At 47.0% G+C, this 24,885-nt stretch overlaps 10 protein-coding genes across 10 annotated transcripts; 7 read left to right on the plus strand and 3 right to left on the minus strand.

The window, feature by feature from the left end:
* Positions 1-1,687: 1,687 nt before the first annotated feature.
* N7503_004265 (putative adenosine deaminase) lies at positions 1,688-2,979 on the plus strand (the record flags this gene model as incomplete). The annotated part of the gene is made up of 4 exons (XM_057063812.1): positions 1,688-1,744; positions 1,810-1,961; positions 2,026-2,695; positions 2,782-2,979. The coding sequence occupies 4 exons, from the start codon at positions 1,688-1,690 to the stop codon at positions 2,977-2,979; spliced, it is 1,077 nt and encodes a 358-aa protein (XP_056924727.1).
* Positions 2,980-5,394: 2,415 nt separating this feature from the next.
* On the plus strand, positions 5,395-7,235 carry N7503_004266 (uncharacterized protein; the record flags this gene model as incomplete). Its single annotated transcript, XM_057063813.1, has 5 exons — positions 5,395-5,576; positions 5,630-6,061; positions 6,120-6,820; positions 6,869-6,973; positions 7,021-7,235. 5 exons carry the CDS (start codon positions 5,395-5,397, stop codon positions 7,233-7,235), a joined length of 1,635 nt encoding a protein of 544 aa, XP_056924728.1.
* Positions 7,236-8,569: 1,334 nt separating this feature from the next.
* N7503_004267 (FAD-dependent oxidoreductase) lies at positions 8,570-10,024 on the minus strand (the record flags this gene model as incomplete). The annotated part of the gene is made up of 4 exons (XM_057063814.1): positions 8,570-8,918; positions 8,988-9,093; positions 9,245-9,890; positions 10,010-10,024. The coding sequence occupies 4 exons, from the start codon at positions 10,022-10,024 to the stop codon at positions 8,570-8,572; spliced, it is 1,116 nt and encodes a 371-aa protein (XP_056924729.1).
* A 2,335-nt stretch (positions 10,025-12,359) lies between these two features.
* Positions 12,360-13,064, plus strand: N7503_004268 (uncharacterized protein; the record flags this gene model as incomplete). The annotated part of the gene is made up of 2 exons (XM_057063815.1): positions 12,360-12,687; positions 12,712-13,064. 2 exons carry the CDS (start codon positions 12,360-12,362, stop codon positions 13,062-13,064), a joined length of 681 nt encoding a protein of 226 aa, XP_056924730.1.
* An 843-nt stretch (positions 13,065-13,907) lies between these two features.
* Positions 13,908-14,552, plus strand: N7503_004269 (uncharacterized protein; the record flags this gene model as incomplete). Its single annotated transcript, XM_057063816.1, has 1 exon — positions 13,908-14,552. The coding sequence occupies one exon, from the start codon at positions 13,908-13,910 to the stop codon at positions 14,550-14,552; it is 645 nt and encodes a 214-aa protein (XP_056924731.1).
* A 702-nt stretch (positions 14,553-15,254) lies between these two features.
* Positions 15,255-16,322, plus strand: N7503_004270 (alpha/beta hydrolase; the record flags this gene model as incomplete). Its single annotated transcript, XM_057063817.1, has 1 exon — positions 15,255-16,322. The coding sequence occupies one exon, from the start codon at positions 15,255-15,257 to the stop codon at positions 16,320-16,322; it is 1,068 nt and encodes a 355-aa protein (XP_056924732.1).
* Positions 16,323-16,685: 363 nt separating this feature from the next.
* N7503_004271 (putative Coatomer subunit epsilon) lies at positions 16,686-17,816 on the plus strand (the record flags this gene model as incomplete). Its single annotated transcript, XM_057063818.1, has 5 exons — positions 16,686-16,710; positions 16,766-17,144; positions 17,206-17,341; positions 17,414-17,652; positions 17,708-17,816. The coding sequence occupies 5 exons, from the start codon at positions 16,686-16,688 to the stop codon at positions 17,814-17,816; spliced, it is 888 nt and encodes a 295-aa protein (XP_056924733.1).
* A 318-nt stretch (positions 17,817-18,134) lies between these two features.
* Positions 18,135-19,437, minus strand: N7503_004272 (putative 6-hexanolactone hydrolase; the record flags this gene model as incomplete). The annotated part of the gene is made up of 4 exons (XM_057063819.1): positions 18,135-18,269; positions 18,329-18,912; positions 19,015-19,160; positions 19,232-19,437. The coding sequence occupies 4 exons, from the start codon at positions 19,435-19,437 to the stop codon at positions 18,135-18,137; spliced, it is 1,071 nt and encodes a 356-aa protein (XP_056924734.1).
* Positions 19,438-19,767: 330 nt separating this feature from the next.
* pmi1 (mannose-6-phosphate isomerase pmi1) lies at positions 19,768-21,364 on the minus strand (the record flags this gene model as incomplete). The annotated part of the gene is made up of 5 exons (XM_057063820.1): positions 19,768-20,765; positions 20,825-21,062; positions 21,120-21,211; positions 21,262-21,282; positions 21,334-21,364. The coding sequence occupies 5 exons, from the start codon at positions 21,362-21,364 to the stop codon at positions 19,768-19,770; spliced, it is 1,380 nt and encodes a 459-aa protein (XP_056924735.1).
* Positions 21,365-22,134: 770 nt separating this feature from the next.
* On the plus strand, positions 22,135-23,307 carry N7503_004274 (SAGA-associated factor 29 family protein; the record flags this gene model as incomplete). Its single annotated transcript, XM_057063821.1, has 3 exons — positions 22,135-22,309; positions 22,455-22,968; positions 23,022-23,307. 3 exons carry the CDS (start codon positions 22,135-22,137, stop codon positions 23,305-23,307), a joined length of 975 nt encoding a protein of 324 aa, XP_056924736.1.
* Positions 23,308-24,885: the final 1,578 nt, after the last annotated feature.

Consider the following 24,885-nt stretch of genomic DNA (forward strand, 5'->3'; position numbering starts at 1 on the left):
CCACGACGCGTGACCTTCTTTTACGACTTCGTTGATTCACTTTTGAGAAGTTTGAGGTTGTCTGTTTCACCATACGATCTGCACGGCATATCGCGGGCGCGCGAACCTGTTATATTTGGAGCACAGCCTTAGATGATACGCAATCCCCGGCACTATCTACTCTGCCGGGCAGTGGGACACTTAAATTGTTTACTTCAAACAACCTAGAGGCTGGGGAAACGACATCACTCTAAATTCGGCTGGCTTTTCGACCCATCATGTGGATCTGGGGCTGAATGAAAAAAAAAACAAAAGTATCCACTATTTCTGAGCCAATCTAACATCCACTAGGAAATCTGCTGTGGTCAACGTGGCTTCGAGAAATCGGGTGGAATCTGGCACTTACTCCGCCTTTTTCCTTTTTCCGACATGATTACGTGCAGGAACTCAGGCAGATGGATTTCCATCGCCCCAGTTGGTCTCTGATCTATACAAATACTGTTACCTTGGCACTCATCCACGCATTCCTTATGTACTCGCAAGGCAAAATTTCCTGAAACGGTGTGCTAACCGGCACGGCACGGTCGGCCCTCAGACCGTTATCGCTCACTGCTCGAGCGCGGTCTTGGCAGCCCTCAGGACTTGGACGGTATCAATCCGGGGCGACGTATCAATACCTGTTGTGGATCTTCGTGCGCGAAGGAAGTGAGGAAGGCTGACGGTAGTCATGATGGGTGGTTGCTTGGCTCCAGTTTACAGGGATGTGGACGGCAATTCAAACCCGATCGTAACCTATTATTAGTCTTTCTTCCCCAAGTACCGTTATTGCATGCATTTTGACCATGTCGTGTTGGCATATCTTGAAACGCGGCGAATCCAGTACTTCGGATCATCGGTAGGAACACTAATCCGGCGTGACAACACATCTACACAGCCTTGCATTATCCGGTTTTGCCTTGCGCTACTCATCCTTGTGGGTAGATTAGTTCGCTTTAGTTCATATATTCAGGATTTCCATTATACAATTGAAATTGAATTGAATCAAATGGGAAGAAAACACGTAAAAAGATGTAATCTCGTGTTTTTGCCCCGCGCTCCACTTTTCATATCGTTATCTGGAACAACCCGAGGCTCAATTTATGCGAAACTGAACCCGAACACACAAATTACAGCAAAAGGGGTCTGGTTAGGATACTCCGGATGCGAAACAAGGAATTAAGATTTGAATCAAGGACAAGTCATAGAGTCATTGAAAATACACCTGCCCAGGTGGGCTTCTCAGTTCCAGTAATTATGATAATTACCGGAACCCCTGGGTCGAGTGTCCCTTGATTGAGCAATTTCTGGGGACATTTCTATTCGATGTGAGACCTGTTTCCAGACGGAATGCCCTCGCTACCAAACATATAGTGTGTGAGCTCAAAATATACGAGCGGAGTCGGCCGGTGCGGATTGACGTCCCTTTCGGAGCTGGAACCATGGTTGTGGGTGTTCAGCAGTGTGGGGTTGATCGCCTAATGATGATATAATATAGCAACGTACATAGAGATGATCGATGTTGAGGCTCTGTAGGTCGATAATGAAGGGGATATGCTGCAAATGTTGATGGCGGTCGTTTGTCGGTTAAGGCAGTAAGGCGGGCAATATCTTTCACACTTGCCCCTCTTCTGCGCATACTGTCTTCTAGCGGACAAGGAGCCTAGCCACAATGGATTCAGCAAAACAAGTTAGCGAAAGCTTCACTAAAGGTCTACCAAAGGTTGAGGTGAGGCATATTGCTATCTCTATGTATCCTAGTCATTCAGATAAGCAGAATTATTGAACTGATAGCTTCTCCAGCTTCATGCCCATCTCAGCGGAAGTATCAGTCGCCAGTGCCTGCACGAGATATGGAAGAACAAGAAATCAAAAGATCCGAATTTGCCAGTCGAGGATCCGCTAGTGTTAATGCCTGCAGGCAAAGTCGACTACACTCTACAGACGTAGGCAATAAATCTCAAGCGCAAAATATGCATCCAACTCAACCACGCCACTAACACCCAACAGCTTCTTCCAAGTATTCTCCAAACTCATATATCAACTATGCAACGACCTAGAAAGTCTAGCCTACGCCACCAACTCCGTCCTCGAAGATTTCCACAAAGACGGAGTCCGCTATCTAGAGCTCCGAACGATCCCCCGCGCATCCCCAAACACAAATATAACCCGAGAAGAATACCTAAACACAGTCCTGGACACAATCTCAACCTTCAAATCCCGCACCAAAAACCAAATGTCAGTCTTCCTGATTCTAGCTCTCGACCGCGGAAACACGACAGCCACTGAAGCACAGGAAATAATCGACCTTGCCATCTCGAACAAGCCGCGCGGGGTTGTCGGCGTCGATCTCTGCGGGAACCCGACGCAGGGCGACGTCACTATATACCGTGATGCGTTTGCAAGGGCGAAGGCCCATGGATTGGGTCTTACGCTGCACTTTGCCGAGACACCGGCCTCGGGCGCGCGGGATGAATTGGCGATGTTGCTTTCGTTCCAGCCTGACCGGCTGGGTCATGTTATTCATGTGCCTGATGATGTCAAGGCGGAAATTGTGAAGAGGGGGCTTGGGCTTGAGTTATGCATGTCTTGTAATGTGCATGCGAAATTGATTGATGGGGGGTTTCTGGATCACCATTTTGGGTCTTGGAGGCATGAGGAATGCCCAATTGCCTTGTGTGTAAGTTTTTGCCCAGTCTTCCTTTTGTTCCTCTTTTATCCTATTGGGTTGGTGGTCTCAGACTAATGCTGGGTTCCGTTCTCTAGACAGATGATGTGGGCTTCTTTTGTAGCCCTGTCTCGAATGAGTATCTGCTTGCTGCCCAGCATTTCGGGCTTGATCGTGCTCAGCTGGTGAAGATGTGCCGGAAGTCAGTCGACATGATTTTCGGTGGGGAGGAAGAGAAACAGAGGTTACGTGGTATTCTTGATAAGCTTGCAGGATCTATGTTAATCATGAATTAAGGGATCCCAACGTTTTAGCCAGAAGTGACATCAAGTCTAAATCTTAGATTACTGTGCCATGACAGTATTCAAGCCTTTGTGTGTAGATCAAGCGAACAAAAGTATGTATACGGTAGACAATAGACACGAGTGAGCGAGCGCAAAGGAAAAAGGAGATACCTGCGCGCTTCAATGTTGTGTTCTAAGGCCAATGCGTGGTTACAGATTAGGATCTGATGGGATATTCCGTTGGACTTCACCATACAAGTAAGTCTTGGCAACCCATGAGGCATCAGCACTCCAATAAGGATAGCCTCATTCCATCTTCTCCCCTTCTTCTTTTCCATCACCTACAATCCTGTTGATGACCAACCTCAGAGACGTGCAGCTCGCTGCATTCGGTAAGCAAGTCAACCTCGAGGACCTCGCCAACAAATCTTATCATATGGTCAAATTACCTACCCAAATCCAGGATTTCTTCGGAGAAGTTGAATAGCCCGTGTCAATACCAGCATTTGAATCGACACCTGCATCTATACATATATAGGTATGCACAAACACTTGCTCAACTCCCTCAAGGTACCTCCAACACTCATTTTAACACACTTCAGAAAACGCATCGCAGCATAAGCTCGAGCACAATACCCTTTCTCCTCGAACCCCCATCTTCTACCCTTCTTCATCCATCTTTCATATCTACCTCACATACACAACTACCTTAACGGACATCCACCATAAGTCGTGGGTCGCCATCATGTTACATATCACATCCACAACGTTCACGGGCCCAGCCATGATCTTGACAGAGCCTATTAGGACAGGCTCTTGGGTGAAATTCAAGGTGTTCGTTGTGGGTGATAACGCGCCGTTCTAGAGGGCTTGGACGGCCAGTTTCTACAGGCTACAGTGGCGTTCTTGGATCTTCAACACCAATTCTAGGCATCGAAGCGACCGTTACGTATACGTTTGGGAGCATCCAAGAGGCCGAATCAGTATTCCAAGGTCTGTGGTTCCTAGAAGAGACTAAGAGACATATAATAACCAGCTTCCTCTTAGTGAAACGCTTCCCACCAATCCTCTGCCCTCTAACATGTTTGCCGATGTCGACGACTTTAATAAAACGGAGATCCTGCCTGATATGCCTGATACTATGGAGAAAAACCGGAAGATACACTTTACCTACACAATTGAAAAATCAGGGTAGAATTCCAAGACAAAGTGGGTGAAGTGGAGTATCTCAGAGCCTTCTGACACGGTCGGCGACGTTCTCGACAAGGTCAAGGAGACCACTTTCACGTGGCTGCATGCACGCAATGACCGGTGGAGCTCGACAACATCGAAGAGACACGAGATCTGTTAGGGCCAAAATGATACTGAGGCTGCTTTATGGCGACTTACAGCTTACGAGGCAACGAGAAAAGTGGCAGGAGAACAAGGGAGGCAGAAAGAGTTGATCGCCAGTTATTACATAACTTATTCTACGATCTGCATGGGCCACAGCTGCGTCCTCGCTGACAACAAAGCCGATAAAGCCCAGGGGGCAGCGATAGCGAGATATCGCGTTTCAAAGCGAGCAAGTCCCGCCTCGCCAGCACCAGCTCTCCGCAGTCAGTAGAGATGGGTCACAGACCGTCAAACTGCCTATTTTGGTGGCAATATCACTTTATGTATCCATGTGAATGGTTTTAGTTGAATTCCGTTTGTGTTGTCTGGGTCAGTCCTGGGATGAATTTTAGCATTCTATATTGATCTGTCATTGTTTTGCATGATTAGAATTTTCGAAATCATCAATTCAACAAACAACTCTACTCTATCATCCTTGACTTGCTTGTAGGTTATGTGCTTGATCTAGCTTGATATCCCAAAGGTTTATGCTCTACATTGATGCCAATTGAAAAAGCTGCGTTCATTTATTGAATAATTGGCGTGATTATGGATGACGCATTTCAAGTACACATGAATGCATAAAGTCCTGGCATAAAGTGTTGATTCAAGATCTTCGCCTTGATTACTCATTGTGATCATCGTGTCTATATCCCTGCGTCGGGATGTGGAGAGACCCGACTACACTGTACACATTGTCCACCTTTCCCGATCAAGTAATTGATAGGTGTCAGGGCGAAACCTTATTTAAATGTTGTTTCAATCGCTGAAATATGCCAACAGCAAATTCTGGCTCATCGTGTGACGCTCGAGTATTGATCCTGGTATCGATGGGCGGTTGGCAATGTAATCAACTACTCATTCCGAGTTATGGCTTGCGGGTCAATGACGACTGTTAATGATCGCCCTAGCTGACGAGTTTCCCCGCATTTGCAGCTTCGGAACATGTGGGCCATAACAGGGGGGTCCCAACGAGGATCGTCCCTTATATAGACTGGAGATATGGAGAGTCATTTTTGCATATTATTCCACAGCACAAGACTTCTACCCCCGATGAGCGACATTGAAATTGAGAGCCGTGGCAGTACTGTTGATAATGACAGCTGCGCGGACTCAATCGACTTGAAAGCAAAACATACGAACACACTCGGAAGCGTTCAGCTTCGGAATCCAATTACAAATGATATTATACTTGTGCCGACTCCTTCAAAGGATCCCAATGACCCTTTGAACTGGTACGATTATCACAAAATACCAACCTCTCACGATCAGGACCTAATTGTTGCAGGTCGAGAGGCTACCGAATCTACATCGCCATAATTTCCTGCGCAGCCATTTTCCTGGCCCAGTTCTTAGCGGCTGGACCTAGCGTGGACATGATTGGCATTATACAAGATTTATTTGGCATTTCGTCAACAGATCCGGGATATTCATCTGCATTGTCCAAAATGTCATACGCATTTAGTGGCACCTCGTTCGCGCAAGGAATGTCAAATCTTGTCTACATGCCACTCATCATCAAATATGGACGTCGACCGGTCTACATAATCTCGTTCCTAATATACGGGGCATGCGCTCTTTGGGCTGGTTTGGCAAGGGATTATAACGAAGAACTGGCGGCACGAATAATCATGGGGTTTGCAGGTGGCTCTGCTGAATGTCTTGCGCCTCTCACCATCGCCGACATTTTCTTCCTCCATGAACGTGGCCGAATCATGAGGTGTGTTTCAGATGCCAAATACAGCATGATGTTAAGTTTTCAGACTAACAAGATACAGTTATTACTCTGCTGCCTTGTCTTGCGGTGTCTCTGGCGGCATTATTCTCTCAGGTTTGATCACAATCCACCAAAGCTGGCGAGTTATATATTACGTCGCAGCCGGGATGATCTGGGCCTTGGTCATTCTCATTACGTTCACCATGCCCGAGACAGCATATCAGCGTACCTACGCCGACATCACAGATGAAACCGAAACAGATTCAAACAAAGTCCAAGTAGCCCATGCGGAATCTGTCATCCCAGAGAAGAAGACATATGCCCAACAAATGCGTCTTTTCAACTCACCCTACACCGACGAATCTTTGCTGACCCTCTTCTGGCGTCCTTTCCCTGTCTTGTTCCTCCCGTCCGTACTATGGGGAACACTATGCATGTCCGTCTGCATCGGCACATTTGTTGCCATCTGTTCCAACTTCGCGACCGCATTCACAAACACATATGGGTGGTCAACCTGGCAATGTGGATTGGCATATGTCGCTGCTCTCATCGGTGCCTTTGTCGGTGTTTACGGTGGTGGCTGGCTGTCCGATGAGATTGCAGACTGGATGACCCAACGTCAAGGTGGAATCCGGGAGCCAGAAATGCGTCTGCCGACTATAACCATCTCATTAATTCTATGCCCAGTATCTTTGCTACTTTATGCTGTCGGAATTCAGAATTCTTTGCACTGGATAGTTCCGGTTTTGGGCCTGGGAATGCGTGAGTAACGCTCGTTGTTCTCATGGTGTGTCTTACTGACCGTTCTAGTTGGCTTTGTGATCACACAAGTGTCTAATATCGCCATTGTGTACGCGGTTGATGCCCACAGACCTATCGCGGGTGAAGTAGTCGTATCACAGTTAAGCTTTAAAGGTATGCACCCTCAACTAACAGAGAAGTATCGATCTAATATCATTTAGCGGCATTCGGCTTTCTTCTTTCATTCTATACAAATCCTTGGATTGATTCAGCTGGATACCTTAACGCACTTGGGGCGTTGGCTGGTATCTGCGCAGCTATTCTGATTCTGTGGATTCCACTATTCCTATGGGGCAAACAAATTCGAGTCTGGAGCTTGGGATTGAGAGTCATGAAAGGGGTTCGCTGGGGCGAAGATCGGGAGGTTGGCGAATAACGTATTGATAGAAACTGCATGATGGGCATGCCTAGAGTCATTTTGGTCTCGCTAGGTTGGTAGAATTGTATATACGTGCAGTGTTGTAGGTTACACATAGAATGATTAGGCTCTTAGGTTTTGCATATTGATCGGTAATTGAATCCACATATGCACTGCAGTATACCTGGCTCCTGCAGAATGGGTCTCTGATTCGTATGTGTGCTCATTACTTGCCGCCTTTTGGCAATTGAATAATATCGAGTACGTCTCTGTTCATCCACGGAGTACCGATTATTGTACGTAGAAGCATTCTCCTTCAACGGAATTTTTACTTTATCCTTTCCTGAGACAAGTTCACGAATGGTCGTAACAGCTCTTAAAGATCATTTTCTTACCTTCTCATAGTGAAGAACAAATAGAATTAGAATAGCAATCAAAATAGAAATTAAAATAGAAATAAATGACAAAATGTTCGTCGATTAAATCTTCATCGCCAATCGCCGATATTAACAGTATACATGTCGAGGTCTAGCTAGTGGCAAACGTACTCAAAGTCAATATCATGTCTACATTGTCCGTTACCTCAAGGTATTTGTAGCTTGGTTACCATTTGTTAAAAATAAGATCATAGTGTCGAGTATCACCAGTGGAATCTTGCCAGTATGATCGGATGGTTCAGCGGAATACCTTCTTCATCATATGTTTTTGTATGGAACCCGGTTCCCTTCGGAACAGGGATCATCATGCGGCAATGCTAGTGTTTTAGGATAAACCCCCCCTCTAGGAGGCTGCTCCTGCAGGGATCCACCAACTGTACCATGCTTCCGGGGTGCTGGTTTCCTTGATACTAGCCGAATCGCATCGCCGTGAAGTCGACACATAGCAATAGGTGAAAGCATCTGTTAGGCTTTCTAATCGCGTTGGACGTCATGAAGAATGGGGCAATTCTTGTAAAAACCTCCCTCCTCGTTGGTATGGGAGAGTGGGGGGAGTGGTAGTTGCCTGAGCCTTTTCTTAGGTTTAATCTATTTGTAATCAGAGCTACTATGTAAGCGGATATGGAAAGTAAACGGTCTAATTGTGAGATAGTTGGCGTCCTTGCATACATAGTTGCATGTTCCATGACACGCGGCAACATTGAGATCCTCGTGATGATACACTTCGTGCTCCATCACACTAGACTATAGTGTTAAGCTCTGTGTTTTATATCCATTGTCAAATAGTATTCATCATCAGGAAAATATTACAGTTTCGGGCTTGCTTTGTTGGCTTCCTGCAGGTATTTGTGGGTCTTCTTCCTTGTTAGCGATTTCGTATTTATTTATTGTCGTTGCATTCTCTTCTCACTCGGATCAGGGAATGCACATGAGCCAAGCGGGACACAGACTCACTTGTTCAACCGCATCATAGTCGTGGGCCCACTTGAAAAATGCAGGGCTTGTGAAATCGGCAGCAGAATTGGGCTCCATATCTTTGATAGAATCCCAGTCGGCATCAAGATATTTTGGATGCGAAGCCGCACGGTCTTTGTTACCGATGAACATTTGCGTGTTCCAAGCAGCATAGGACTTTATGCGTTCAACCCGAGGTTTTCGGATATTTTCCCAGGATCTAGTAATTATTGAGATATCCAAATAAGGAGATGACAAAATCAATGTTTGCAATACTCCAATATCCTCAATAATCTGTGATAATCCCTGTCTAGAGAATTAGCATATCACTCTAGTTGTGTATCTTTAATTAATCCTGAATCTCGACGTTAAGACAAACCTGTGCTGCGTTGGGTTCCATTGCATGCGCGGAATCTCCCAGTAGGATGGCTCTGCCAGACCTGCTCGTCCAACGAGGAAGATTTGGCATTTGGGCAATTTTCCATCTATCGCACTTGGTCGCCAATTTGAGAACCGCAGAAAGAGGTGGGCAGATCCCCTCAAAACGCTGCCTCAAAAAGACTATATCACCGTCCTTGGGTATTTAGCTTACCAGATGGCTTGCAGGAGTTAAAAAGCATACCTCGTTCCACATACTAGCTTGGCCATCATCATGATTGAGCCCGAACAATCCGCTCCAGAATTCACTTTTTCTAGGCTTGCGACCGACAACAAAACGTTCGTTACCGGCCCAAACACATGGTTCAACTTGCTGTAGCAATAAAGAGGCATCCTTGTCTAATTCTAGGTCTCGCTGTGGCACTGTTACGCCATAGAATACTGAATCGCTGATTTTGGGGTCCACTGACCACCCCGCAGATGTGTCGAACAAGGCTTTGGCGCGTAAGCGTGATCGAATTCCGTCGGCAATAACGATAAGGTCGCCAAAGGTTGTTTTGCCCCCTCGAAGTTGTAAATTTGGCCTTCTGTCTGGTTCGTCCGAAAAGTCTTCCACGATACTGCCGAAGATAATTTCGGCCCCAGCCTGGATGGCATGTTGGTAGAAAATATCTTGTAGAATAGGCCGATGAATTCCCCAATCCGGGTATCTGGAGAGGGATGCTGGCAAAGCACGTATCTTATCCTTACCGGTCTTCAGGTCTCGGATGGAGAACGGGAGACAATTGTCCGCGACTTGTTCAATGGCGTCTCCAAGGCCCCAGGATTGAAGAATGCGAGACGCACCAGGGCGAATCATTAGTTCACTTCCCTTTGGCGATAATTCATCTCGCTTCTCAAAGACCTGTTCAAAATTATTATGAGATGCAATCAAATCTCAGCAGGTAGTCTACTTTCCTGGACATGATGACCATCCTTGGCAAAGCAGCACGCAGCTGCGAGGCCGCCAAGACCTGCACCTACAATGAGGATTTTCATATTTCCCTTGGTTCCGAAATACTTTGGCTTTGAGTCCAAAACCCAATACACTAAAAAGCAGAGCAAATGGAAGCGTGCGAATTTTATGGTGAAGATAGCGATTGATGATTCCCGGGATGACGTCCATCACCTCCGCACAAACGAGCATTGGACGCCTGATCGCACCCAACTGATCCAAAAAGGCTTAGTGGGCACGCCTCACGAATCATTTAGGCTTTTCATCTTAGAAGCTGATTCAAGGTCGCTGTAAGCTTCGCTCTTCTGCTTGTACTCAAAACAACGCAGCGCACTATATACACTAGCCAATCTGGGACGCTGGAGATGTGGAGCTTATCCTTTACCATCTCACCCACATATAAACCATGGATCCATGGCAACAAGATCGCGAGAAGCTCTGTACTAGGACCCTTGATGTGGATCCCATAAAGGATTTTGAATCTGTATCTCTGGGCTGCATGAAAAGCGGCTCCTACGTAGGATTCACAGTCGCTCACACTGTTCACAAAGAAGACCTATCTTGATCTGGAACATTGTCGCTCATCATTGAATAGATTAAAGGTGCAGTCCACTCGCAAGCTAGAGGGCCTATCGATCATGTGAGAAAGAAAAAACAACGAAGGCCAATTCTGGCAAGACTGATTTTCGAGGAATCAACAAGAAACACCCTTGATAAACCATCCAATACATCATGTATATTAGTCTTCAATCAAATCTCAACTTGAATCAATGCTTCCACGCTCTCGCCTCATTGCGGGAAAACATCAAAAACCAAATTCTTTTTGATTTTGAGAAGAAAGAAACTTCAGGGTCAAGGACCCAAGGAAGAGCTGAACTTGTTCTCTTTTCATAAAACACGGGGAGGGAGAGCGGTTTTTGATGGACTTAGTGGTGTACGTTAGTCTTCAATCAAATCTTAACATGAATCAATGCTTACCCGCTCTTGAAACCTCATTGAGATAAGGAAATCATCACTGAAGGAGTTCGCAATGAGTCATTGCAAAAGCCGATCTCTGGTCGCATGTTTTTTGCCATGGTGAATGACTTGGTTTTGAAATTGGAATTGAGTTTGAAAACAGGTAATGGCCTTGATCAGATGAAAATGAAGTATAAGTGCGAGAAAGTGAGAGAGAAAGTTTGAGAAACAGTCAAGGAGAATATGAGAGAGTAGGGTATGAAGGAATAGAAAGAAAAGAGAAGAAGAAATAGAAAGGAAGAAAAAATCCAATTTATAATCTTCGCAAGAAGGTCATCAATTGAGCCAGGTAGCTTTTCATCTTTGAATATACAATGCTAATAGTGCTTTGCTTATCAGGCAGCGAGCTTGGCTCTTCCACTCCTCCACACTTAGTCGGCCATCTCCAGCTTGTTCAAACAGGGCATTGAAGAGGCACTTTGATCTTGAAAATCAATAAATATATTATCTGATCAACTTAGGATAACTTCTCCATGGATGTACTAGATGCTGGTCGACGCATTCTAAGATTCGTATATATACTTTAAACACTTCTGTGCTAATTAACGTATAGATAGGTAGCCTATTGCATAATAAAGCCAAAAGTCATCGAGAAAATTATCTATAAAATAGCTCTGAACTTTTATAGTTCAAGGTGAAGGGCAAAAAGGCCGGCAGGGCAAAAAAAGAAATGTGCTCCCACGCCGGGAATTGAACCCGGGCCGACCCGGTGAAAGCGGGCAATCCTAACCACTAGACCACATGGGATTGTATAGATGAGTAATCTCATATTGGAATCTTATTCATCCGACAAGAAACATTCAATCGCTGTAGACTTCTCAGCTACGGTAACTTCTATGCAAATTAATTCGTTAGCTTTGTGGACACGCACGTACAGCGACTGGATCTCAAATTATTGCGCCATAATGCGGTCCAATTATAATATCGCTGAAAAGTCAGAAAACCATGGAAACGACCTGTGGAGCTCATTGGGGAAAAGGCGCGGAGCCTCGCTGCTACGGTTTTGAGGAATATTCGACTCCCGAGTACCTGGAAGATATTGAATAGAACATTGTATATTGGGATTCGAACTGTTGCCCTTAGATATAATTTATAATGAGCCTGCATCTCCTGTACTGTAGTGATATAAAGGTGCAGGCTAAACAGGGAATATAAGATGTTTGCTAGGGGATCAAAGTTCTGAGGCTTCATCCCTACACTGCCAGATAGCAAAACGACGCACAGGAACTTTCTGCTCGAACATCTCATCTAGAACCTCATAAGATTGACCTTTAGTCTCTGGGTAATCAAAGTACACAACAACAAGATTGATCAAGCTAGTAGCCAGAACTTCCAGCCCATCTTACCACCGAGGTTACCCTCATGCAGAAGGCAGCAGATGTTTGCGAATATTTTGGCAGGCATGATACCACTACAGAGTATCGTCAGTGCGCGGAACGTCTGAACCAAGCTGTGATGACACACTGTTTCCAAAAAGACTTACTAGTCGATGGTCCGGATAGTCCTCTTAAAGAGCGAAATCAGCACTCCCAAGTTTTCGCCATCTTGTCTGGCGCTCTGACTGGGAATCGGGCACAAGAAGTGCTTCTGCGAGCTTTGACTGACCCAAGTTTCGTTCGGTGCTCTTATTCTATGTCCTTCTATCTTATTGAGGCTACGCGCATAACAGGTCTGTATGATCAGCTCCGGAGTGAGTTATTAAAGCCCTGATCAGCTATGATCCGTCAAAATCTGACTACGTGGACCGAGCCAACCGCAATGCCTAGAAGTGACTGTCATGGCTGGAGTGCTGTGCCTATCCGTGACCTCGTGGCTAATGTTGCTGGTCTAACACCCGGGGCCCTAGGGTACTCCGCTATCCGTTTCGAGCCCCGGCGAGAATACTGGGAAAATATGTCAGGAACATTCGCCGTCGGCGCAGGGACTGTAATTCTTGCGTGGCGCCCCGAAGGTCCAGTGGAATTTATTTCCAGCTTCAGTTGTCGTGTGGAACTTTGTGGAACTGACGGGTCAACGGCTTGGCACGAAGTCATCAAGGGCAAAACCGTCACATTCTTCGTATCATAATTGGCTATAATGGATGGCGACACAATCTAACATTGACATGGTGTGTATATAGTCCAGGCTCAAGGCGACCTACTCTTCGATGCCTTGATAATAGAACTTTTATTTCGTGCCAAATCAACAATAGATTCTAAAGAGATATTAACAATCGGTTTCTATATTTAAATTTATTGGAATGAAATGATTCCATGGCATGGGTAGTATTATAAGGTCACTGTGACGTCTGATTATACGAGCCGACAGACTGGAGTATGCAAAATCTCTAATTTACATTGGATATTCATATTCGGCTATAAACTTTGTCTTGGTGATTGTTGTCAACGGTCTGGCAAGAAGTTCCTATTGATGAGACGCATCTTGCCAATACCCCCTTTCTTTCACTTTTGCACCTTCTCTGCTGTCACTTTACTGTCATATTTATGTCACTCTACGGACGATAGAATCATAAATTTAGATTTAGGCGGCGGAGCGGCGGCCTTCAAGGTCACCGTAGAGGTCATTAACTAGCCTAATCCAACCAATTCAATCTGTATTCCGCATCGGCAACCATGGAGATAAGCTTACTATTCCTTTTCAAGAAAGTCCGACGTTTCAAATAGGCTTGGTATATCATGACTTCCCGGGACATATAAGTGCCCTTGAGCTGCGAGTTTCTCCTTCTTCAACCACATCCTCTATCTTCGGAATATACTCACTTTCAGGATATATTCACTTCTCTCTCATTCAGCTCTCTTCGAAGCTTCAACTAAGATTCATAATTCAGTGTACGCATAGACTGTATTATATCATATTTCACCCTCACATACAGCCAACCATCGAAGCAAGTGCTGATATCAAATCGCACAGATGCCTCTCAAAGAGCCTGAGTACTTCGCATCCCCGGAATCATATAACTGGCTCGATGCCATGTCTGGGGATAAATCTTTCATTGATCCAAGGACTTACGAAGTCCATGAAACTGCCTGGATGCAGTATCCGGCTCGCTGGAGCTCCAGGCTTGCCCGTTGCAACCTTGCAAAATTAGAAGGTCGAAGCAACAACAATTTTGTTCAAAAATGGGTGCAGAAAACTGTATCCATCAAGGAAACAGTGGGATACGACCCGGTCCCAGATTTCGAAAGCGAAATAGAAGACGCTTACTCCGACTTGGAGGACTTGGCGGAACTGAAACGCATGTTCCCGATCCAACTGGAGGCTGTTCCTCCTTTCCCCAAACAAAGTCAGTGGGGCAATAGTCTGTTCGCGACACATATGCAGATACATGACAACCAGCTTTTACATGGCTGCAGCTCGCTTCAGACCTCTGACAGTGAGCCTCATACGGCCAGTCAGCCGTACTCCGAGACGACCAGCGTGGTTGTATCTTCTCTCTCAAAATCCCAGGTTATTCATGATGAGCTTAACATTGGAAAGCTCATCATGGACAAGCTGCGACATAGTGTTGTCCGTGGCAGAGAGGCTTACCGATCACTTCATGGTTTAATGAGTTAAGGTGTCTCTCGTGACATATATTTGTTTCGTTTGCATTTGTCTGGTTTTCAATGTTTATACGTGGAGTTTTCCAAAGTGATCTTGAAGTCGACTGTAACATTCTTGTGAGCTTGTGGGCAATACAGAGAAGACAAATGATGTACTTCATCAGGGCTTTATTCCGTTGGCATGTTCTTATCATTAATTGACTTTGACCTTTCTGTATGTATGCAAGGGGTCTCTCATCTCTCATGCATGTCCTTGTACCACTGATGTCTTTTATTATCAGTCTTGTATCCGCATATGTTCATCGCAACGTTGTTATCATGCAGCTGGACGACGAAGTCATATAAATTTGATCCAGAAATATAGGAATTTAATTTATTTATTCCAATGAACAATTTCATGTGTAGAAGGCGGGCCTCTAGGGCTGAGAATTTCCTTGTTGGTTAGTCTTGCCTTGTTAGGCTTAGCATCCAGCGCTCTGATACGTCGTCACGTAACCTCGACAATGGCAGATAGAGTGCTAAGATAGCTAGTGAAGGCTCATTCGAGGAGGCAATATAACTCTGCTCACGTCATCCGAGTTATCGCGATAGGCATCAGCACCGGTCAGCCGCCATCAACTGCCCACCTCGCGCCCTCTAAATTCCTTGAAAATTATTATTTAACGGATCGCACTCTAAGACTTGACTCACCCCGTAGATATTCTATAAATCAACCATGTCGACTCCAGACTACTTCACCAGTGATCCAGACTGGGAAGCATTCGCCACTAAAAATGACATTCCACTGCCTTCGACCACTCCCGGACCACCGTCGGGCCCAATCGACTTCACTCAATTTGATTTCGCATCCATGCGAGCAGAGGAAGCGACATCTAACGCCAAATGGGCCGAAAATCACCCCATAGAAGGGGTCGGCTATACTGCAAAATCGGCCACAGTCCGAGCCCGTGATGGTGCCGATATCGACGTGAAGGTGTCCTTTCCACTATTGGACCGTCTCCAACCTATACGGCAAGACGGAATATCTCTACCAGTTCTGTTCGTCACCCATGGTGGGGGCTGGATTCAAGGCAATCATAACTTGGAAGAATTGTGGTTCTTGTACCCCTTGTATACGCGTTTCGACTTCGTGATTGTCAGTGTTGAATACCGACTAGCACCGGAAAACCGCTTCCCGACCTGGATCGAGGATTCCGAGGATGTCCTAGAAGCCCTACTCGATTCCCCAGAGGGATTTGTCGGTTCAAACGCAAACATCAAAGTGAATCTCAATCAACTTATTCTGGCAGGTTCCTCCTCGGGAGCAGGAATCAGTGCCGTTCTCTCTCAGATCTGTCGTGATAAAGGTATCCCCATCAATGGTGTCATCCTCAACGTACCCATGCTCTGCGACCCTCGTAATTTCCCAGTCTCCGAATATGGTCCCTCTGAAGAGTCCCTCCGCTCGTACACCCAGTGCATGGATATTTTCATGGGCTCAAATGGGTTGCTCGGCATTTGGAACCTGATTCATCCGGATCCCGCCTCGAGCTTGAACATTAAAGCTTCCCCATTGCTTGGGAGCCTGAAAGGCCTTCCACGACATTTGATCTTTGTTGCAGGACAGGATCCATTACGGGACGAGGGGATCGCGTATGTTAGAAAGCTAGAAGAGGGAAATGTATCAGTTACGCTTCATGTCTATAAGGGTGTCCCGCACAATTTCGGACACTATTGGGAGCTAAAAGCGACAAAGATGTTTTGGGAGGATATGAAAGCTACTCTGCAGAAATGGGTGGTTTAATGGTGATATCACGTCTTTAATGTTTGAATGGCTACTTCGTACGAAAGGATCGATTGATGCAAAATCGCTGCAAATGACTATATGGATATGATGGACGATGTGACCAGATATAGTCTCGATGAACCTGTGACTTAATATGGTCCCAATCTTTGACGTACATATGACCCGTCTTCATAACATAATGTCGTAAAATCCACCAGCTTCATAGATATAGAAGTACAATAGAGAAGGCGGTCGGCCGACTTTCCCTCGGCTGACCTTCCCGTCCCGCAATAAACGCCAGCATGCAATCGCAGCCCAGGAACATCAACACCGCATCCTCCGCATTAACCCCCCATTGCCAATCCCCAATCACCCTACAAAATGGATCCCTTTTCAGCAGAGGGCGGTAAGCATCGAACGGCTCCCATGCTATAATTACAACTTACTCACATCCTTTCTAGAGCTTCTCAACATCCACAATGCCTTCCACTCCGGCCAGTACCAAGAGGTGATCGACTTCGAGACCGCCGCACTCTCCCCAGAGAACCAGCTCCCGGCTCGCGTGCTCAAGCTCCGCGCTCAGATTGCCACCGGCCAGGCTGCTGAGGTGCTCGCCACCGTCTCCAGCGAAGAAGATACCCCCGACCTGGCCGCTGTCAAGGCCCTGGCCCAACAGGTCTTGGGCAAGACCGACGCCGCCCTTCAGCTTGCTCAGGATCTTGCTGAGAACTACCCGGATAATGCGACCGTGGAGGTTCTCGCTGCTACAGTCCTGCAGGCACAGGACCTCAGTGAGGAGGCTCTGGCCCTTCTTGCCAAGCACCAGGGTAACCTCGAGGCGTGAGTTATCCTGTCGCATGCTTCACACCCCTAGCCAATATTCTGACACCGTCTGGCTTAGTGTCTCCTTGATTGTTCAGATCCACCTTCAACAGAACCGAGCCGATCTCGCGCTCAAGGAGGTTCAGGCCGCCAAGCGCTGGGCACAGGACTCGCTGCTGGTCAACCTGGCCGAGTCATGGGTGGGCCTCAGAGTTGTACGTGACCACAAACAAGACCACCTGACAGCCTTCCCCTTGCAATGCTAATATAACAATTTCTACGAACAGGGTGGTGAGAAGTACCAGTCCGCTTTCTACGTCTACGAGGAACTCGCCTCCGCCCCTAGCACCTCCGCCCCGCTCTCCATTGTCGGCCAGGCTGTCGCAGAGCTCCACCTCGGCCGTCTCCCCGAAGCCGAAGCCGCGCTCAACTCCGCACTGGAGAAATACCCCGAAGACTCTGAGCTTATTGCCAACTCTATTGTGCTGAACGTGCTGTCAGGGAAGCCAAGCACCGATCTGGAGGCGTATGTCACACCCTTGTCCCCATGGTATTTTGGTATCATGCTAACTGAAGTGTAGCCGTCTCTCGCAGGTCCAGCCATCACACGCCTTGCTCGCAGATATCCAGGAGAAGAGTGACTTCTTCGACGCCGCTGCGTCGAAGTACGCACCCAAGGTGTCTTCTTAATAATGGGTGGTATTGGATTTTAGGAGCATTGTTGAAATCTTGCAAAAATACACCGTTTGTTTTGTGGAGCCTATTCTTTGAAGCCAGGGTGTTGATATCCTGCTTTGTTTATGAGTTGATACGACCTCTGCTTAGTGCTATTGCTGGAAACATTCGTTTTCACTTTATATTTGACTGAACCAATCAATAAGATTTTGAGATAATATCACTTTAATACGTACTTATCCCAGCAGCTGTTATCCTATATTATAGAACCAAGTATAATTTCACAATGCTGTCCAGATGCGTATGTCCAATGCTGTCCAAAATACTGCACAATCAAAGACGAGCAGCAACCCATCGTCGCAGCTCATTTCCAGTGTGCGTCCCCTCCTTGACACCAGCATCAATATAAAGATGCAAGTCATGGGACTCATCATTACCAACAATAAAAGTTGTATTGGGAAAGACAGACTAAAGCCACGGATTAGCCTCAAAACACACATCAACCAGTTCAAAGAAGAGCAACATACCTTGATATTCTTCGCAAAAGCCTCAATAGGCGAAAGCAGAATCTCATCTCCACCCGCCAAAATCAATATCCTCTCCGTCATAGAATCAGCCCACCACTCCACAGGCGCCCTACTAGGCTCACTCCAATTATCACCCTCCTTCCCAGCCAAATAACTATCTGACTGCTTCTTCAACCACGGACTGGTACAAATATCCTTATACGCATTCTCGGTCATAGAAGGCCAATCGAAACTAAAGTTGATCCAAGGCGCGAACCCGAAAACACCCGCCAACGGCGTAGAGAGCTTGAGAGGCTCGATCTCCGGGTGTGGGTGTGAGATGTGTAGCAGTGTTGCCATTGCTAGGTTACCGCCTGCGGAGTCGCCGCCTAGGATGACGTCTGACGGGGATCGACCTGTTTCGTTGAGGATGTAGCGGAGTCCGCCGACTACTTGGCGGAGTTGGGTTGGATATGTTCCGTGGGGGGTTAGTGTGTAGCGTAGGAAGAAGACTGCGATGTCATGGCCGTTGTCGTTTAGGAGTTTGATGAGATCGATCCAGAATGCGATGTGAGAAGTTCGGGCGGCCATGCTGAAGCCGCCGCCTGTTTTTGGATTCATGTAAGCTAGTTTCTTTTGGGGTTCTGTTTGGTCTTTGATCTAATATAGGAGATTGTGTATTGAGTGCAGACGCGCCAATGGCTTACCGTGGTAGTAGACAAGTACGTTCTTTGCAGATTTGTTGCCGATCCAGTAGCCCTCTGTGTTATGAGGAAGAGATACTTGTTCTGGGACAAGACCTCTTTTCTTCATGATTATTTCGTATGCTTCTGGAGTCGACATGTCTAAGTATCTGATTAACAGATGTTAGCATTAGCGCCTGGTCTCGTTGCTTCTTCTGTTGAGTGCAAGTAAAACACATACTGCTTTTGGCGAGTGGAGTAGGGATCATTTCGTATAATTAAACTCAGCAAGTGGTGCTTGAACTTCTTTGGATAGCTTTGGCCGCGAAAAGGGCCTATCAAAGTCGCATAGAGCGCACTGGCGATGATGGAAAGCTTGGAAACATGCAGATCGGCCTTCTCCCACAAGCCCAGCTCAGGGACATCGACTTTTTTGAATGTGGACATTATAGGTAAAGTATGTGTGACCAGATTGGAATATTGGAAAACTAGAAAACTGGGGCCTTGTAGTACAAGTAATGGCCATTCCCCGCACTTGCCCTGGACCCGCCTTGAGTCCGTGAAGAACAACTATAGCCTCGGCAGTTCCCGGTGGATCCGCGGCTGCAGAATGGCGGAGATTTGCAGGGATTATTTACCAGCGATATTGTGAACTTTACATAAGAATCCAACTTCGGTATCCGATCATCACGCATTACTTTCAATTTCCATAGTACTAGTGTTTTCTTCACAAATTGGCACGGCCAGGAGCTATTGATAATTAGAAGTGATAACCTGTTATTGATCGGCGGTGCTCTCACCATCCAGCTCACAAAATGCCTTGTATGTAGTGAAGACATCCTCCTCGCCGTCGCCACTTCCAGTGTTCTGGATAATGCACTCGGCATCAGCTCCCACGAAGAAGACGTTGCCTTCACGAACTTCCTCGGTCTTGTGGCCAATGCTGATGGTGCCCTGACCACCGGTACAGATCAAAATGCTGGGTCCAACAATCGGATCAAATGTCGCCTTGGCACCCTTGCGCTTCAAATCGGTCTTGACTACGCTGAACTCTTCGATCGGAGGATCATACAGTAGCGATGACGAGGCGCTCGAGTATGCCGTCGCATTGAGTACCGTATACGGGTAATCCGTTGGGCGGAGCTTCTGCTCCTCGATGGGCGCGTACGAGTAGGTCAGCATCTTGGTAAGGGTATCCACATCCTTGAACTTAGGGGTGAAACCCGCGCGCACGACGTTATCGGATGAAGCCATGCACTCGATGATATCACCAGACACGTAGGCGTGGATGTCATCGGCCTTCAAGAACATTGCCTCGCCAGGCTCGAGCTTGATGAAGTTCAGGAAGAAGAAAACAAACAGACCAATATCGTGGGGGAATTGTCCGTTGAGTCGCTGAATGATGGCAGCCAGCTCAGCTGGGTCACTCGGGTTGGTCTCGACCTCCTCGGGCAAGGTGCCGAAGCTCGCCGGCGAGCTCTCTGCCAATTCAATCAAGGCCTTTGAAGCAGCCTCGATCTTCTCTGAAGGCGACTCCATCAGTGAGGTAAACACGGAGCGCAACGCGTCCTTGTTTCGCTGCACTACAGCCTCATCTTCGGACTCTTCATTCCCTTTCACGGTTTTCTCAAACTCGCTGGTGGCTTGTTCGCCAATCAAGGTGCGGAGGGGTTCAATTGCTTTCAGGGCATGAACGATCTCGGCGAGGGGGCGGAAGCCACACAGTCCCTCGAAGGGTGTGATGGCAATGGTCATCTCGGGCTTATGGTTGTCATCTGTCAAAATTTCCACGTTAATCTCCAAATGCATCACAGCTCTCAGTATCATCGCTTACCGGGGTAGTTCTTAGAGTCCCGCGCATGAAGCTGCTCTGCCAGCTTCTTGTTGGGGTGGGCCTGGATGCTGAGCGCTTTGCCAATAGAAAGCACCTTGAAGAGGAAAGGAAGCCGATTAGCATAGCGCTCGCTAACCTCCGTCGAAAGCAAAGCCTGGTTATCTTGGACGAGATCGAGGAGGGTGCGCTGGGTTTCGACATCTTTCGAGGGCAGGGAGGGGTGAGTGCCCATCCACAACTAGAATAACGAGTCAGTATTTCGAATTCACCAAGGAAAATCGCCAAATCCACTCACCTCCGCATAGGGCTTCTCAGACTCGATCGAAAAATCCTGGCCCGCCGTTGTGGCCGCATATCGAGCTGCAGCGGACGACTCGCCGACCTTGCCTATGACGGAGTTAGTGCGGGGCATTCGTGGGTGCTGTATTTGAGCTCACCCCAGTCGTAGCTGTTGACGCCTGCGAGAAAATGTCAGCGGAGTTGGCAACTGAATATGGACTTGGACATACCGCATTGTAGTCTAAGCAATGGAATCTGCATCGTGAAGAGTGTGAATGAGTAGATTGGAAGGGACGTCTCAGTGATTTTCTATTACGCAGAATCTCCACGCCAAGACTCTCGGTGAGCTGCCACTCAGGGTCCGGGGGTTCCTTTTATTAATGAAACCAAGTGGACACCGGGAAGTCATCCGACAATATTCCTGTTTGTGGTAGTTGCCACTAAACAATGACAATGTTACCTAGGGTACTTGGGTACCTGATATTGTCCGCAAGCGTCATGTTGAGGTAGTAACTATACTTCCGCTTTAAGGTGGTGGAACAGCTCAAACACGGTTTCGACAACAGAGAACAAAATGACACTTCTAGAAAACCAAAGTTTATTTATTACATGACCAATAAAGCTCACATGTTACGCTGAGATAGTAAATATATAGGTATTTACCATCCTGAACACCAGGCAGCGTCATCGCTAATCCGAGGCTTTCGAAGCCTTGTACCTCACCCGTAGATTGTCATCATAAGATCTTTCGGGCATTTACTGCCTTCTTCCAGATCTTTTCCTCTCTATCTATTTAATCTATTAGCTCATACTTCATATTAGATAGTATTTATATTAATTCTGGATGGTATAGTTCGAGTACAAATGCCAAGAACAGGCGCGCGGTTGAGCCGACCGCCTTGCTTATCGGAATCGAATCTCCCGAACCCCAGCTCTCCAACACTGACCTCCGCTTTCGCATCTCCCCTCTTTACTCTCTTTACCCCGGGCACGCATTCTCCCCGCTCGGCACCCGATATACCAATTTCATAATGTCTCGTAATCGACCCCGGCCTAGAGACAATGGGCTCGGCAACAATGAGGAGATGGAGCTGTGGACGCGCATATGTCAGGACATCCGCAAGTCCAAAGACAAGTTCGATCAGCAAGCTGCTCTATCCGCGCAAATCAAGACTCTGGTAGAGAAAATTACCCTGAATGGCAACAGTGAGTTCCGCATTTCCCTCCCGCGTCGCGCAAATACCTCCGCAACGGACGACCCACTAGGTCTCCCCCGCGTTGAGCGACGCGTGCTGATCGCGGGATACCCACATGTGCGATATGGACTAAAAGTAAGACTTTGAACCCCAAGAACCGACGATGACCGAGCATGACCAGCTTGATACATGGCTACGGCAGAGCCAGAAGCTCAGCGAGGAGGAACGCTCCATCATGATGGATGAGCCATGCGATGTGATCAAGAATTTGGAGCTCCTTACTGCACTGAGGAAAGCTTCCGAAGCTGAAGCGCCCCCGAATCGATCATCTGCACTATCTAAATCTCGGAAAAAACGGTCGGATATGGAGAGCTCGGCGACTGATTCTCCTGGTGCCTCGGGTGTTGACAAGTCGAGTCGCTCCAAGGGTATCGTCCCGCGCAGCGCCAGCGTGTCAAGCACCCAGGCGCGCGAGGGCCGTAGTGAAGGGGTTGCTGTGAAGATTGAGGAAGGGTCCGAGGGGACCAAGGGGACTGTCGCTGAGCGCAGTGGTCTCCTCGTCGTGGGAGCTCAGGTGGTCTTCAAGCACAACAAGAACAAGCAAGGGGTGGAAGGCGAGGGAATACAATGCATCATTAAGAACATCTCCGGTGATGGACACAAAAAACGGTATGTCTATATGGATGCATCGCCCGATCGCATGCTGACGGCTCCCCCTGCAGGTGGTATGATGTCCAGGATCCTGAGCCAAATGAGAATGGCGAGCAGGGCGCTGTTTACAAAACTACAGCCTCATCTCTCATCCCCATCCCACAAATGAGCGGCTCTTTGCCTTCGTTCCCGACGGGCAAGCAGGTGCTTGCGCGATACCCGGATACAACTACCTTTTACAGGGCCGAGGTAATGGGCGCAAAGAAAGATGTCTATCGTCTGAAGTTCGAAGGCGAGGAAGATGACAAGGAGATGGAGGTCGACCGACGCTATGTTTTGGATATTCCTAACAAGTAGTTCGGTTGACTCAGAGATTATTCTATGATATGATGATGATACCCGTTAGCGAGGCGCAACTTCGGAGTTTGGCAGATCCCCGTGGATACCGGGCAATCATTTGTCTTGGCTTCCATTCAGGATTAGCAATAAAATGTCTTTTTATATTGAAATCGTCACACTGTAAGATATAGCTTTGTATACCCGCATGAAGAACTCGTGCTATGGAATGAATGATGAGTTTCTAGGCAATTGCAATGAGCACAAGTGTTGGCAAAGCATGAAATTGTGTACAGCTCACAGGGACGATGTCATCGCAGAAAAAGAAGGCAGTTTGACCAGTAGAAGGGAAAAAGAGCCGTGAAAATAAGTATCAACAAAAGGTATTTGTGGATTTTCCGTCAGGATTTCTGATATTGCACAGTGAAGTTATGCACTACGGCCGCAGCCATCATCAAGATCTTAATACACATCAACCTCTTCTTTATCATATGTACTAAGATAAGTATATTAACTAGTCAATGAACAAGAGATGAACTTATATTCAGTAGGTAGTAGTAGTAGTAGTAGTAGTAGTAGTAGTAGTACTGTACCCTAATATAACTTACCTACATTTAGCTTTGACTCAGGAGGAATCCAGTATTATATATTACACCCCAACGCTAGTTGACGGTAAATTGGGCGCTGAAAATGGCTACCTAGGACGCCGTTTTTAGCGCCCTTTTTACCAGAGGCTGAGTCATCGCTCAGGCACGTGATACCGATTAGCCCACTTCTCCGGTCTGCTCAGGGAGCACTCAGGGTCTACTCAGGGAGCGCTCAGGGACTACTCAGGGACACTCAGGGAGTACTTAGGGACTGCTCAGGGAGTACTCAGGGAGTACTCAGGGACGCTCAGGGAGTACTCAGGGACTGCTTAGGGACTGCTTAGGGACTACTCAGGGACTACTCATGGACTGCTTAGGGACTACTCATGGACACTTAGGGTAAACGATCAGAAATAACGTGAGAGGTTATCCTATGTGCTCTCCGCTTGTAGCCGCTTAATGTAATTTCAGGATACGCTCTTACTAAGGGCGTAGTCCATAGTATAACCGATTCTCAAATATTTAAGGGACTCACTCCCCTGCTAAGTCTTGTCTTCATCCAATCTTCTCTATATAAAGAGAAACTTTGCGCCTGGCTACATTCTAACCTCTTCGGAGTGACGGTCTATACCATCACTTTTTTTTGCTATACCTGGTCGTTTTCGCTTCTCCCTTTATGTCCGTCTCTACTGGCCATTTTGGCATCTAGGATCATGTCTATTGCCAGCGATTCGAGGAAGAGAAAGAAGTAGATATATGGCCCTGAATACTATCACCAACGTCGACGCTATCTGGAGGAAGGCGTCGTTTAAAAGCGGTATGCTATTTCTACAAAAAACAATATTGACCATATCAAGAGAAAATGGAAAAGGTAAACGTGGACGAAAACTCTTCCTATTGGAACTACAGCTAAAAAGTTAGGCATTGTGCCTTTTTAGGAGAAGACCCCCTCCAATTTCTTGTTACGGCAAAAAAAGGCGATGTTATGATATTCTTGGAGTGGATACTAGAC

The sequence above is a fragment of the Penicillium pulvis genome, assembly GCF_028828015.1.
Source record: "Penicillium pulvis strain IBT 33274 chromosome Unknown contig_1_segment0_segment0, whole genome shotgun sequence".
In the NCBI taxonomy this organism is placed as follows: Eukaryota; Fungi; Ascomycota; class Eurotiomycetes; order Eurotiales; family Aspergillaceae; genus Penicillium; species Penicillium pulvis.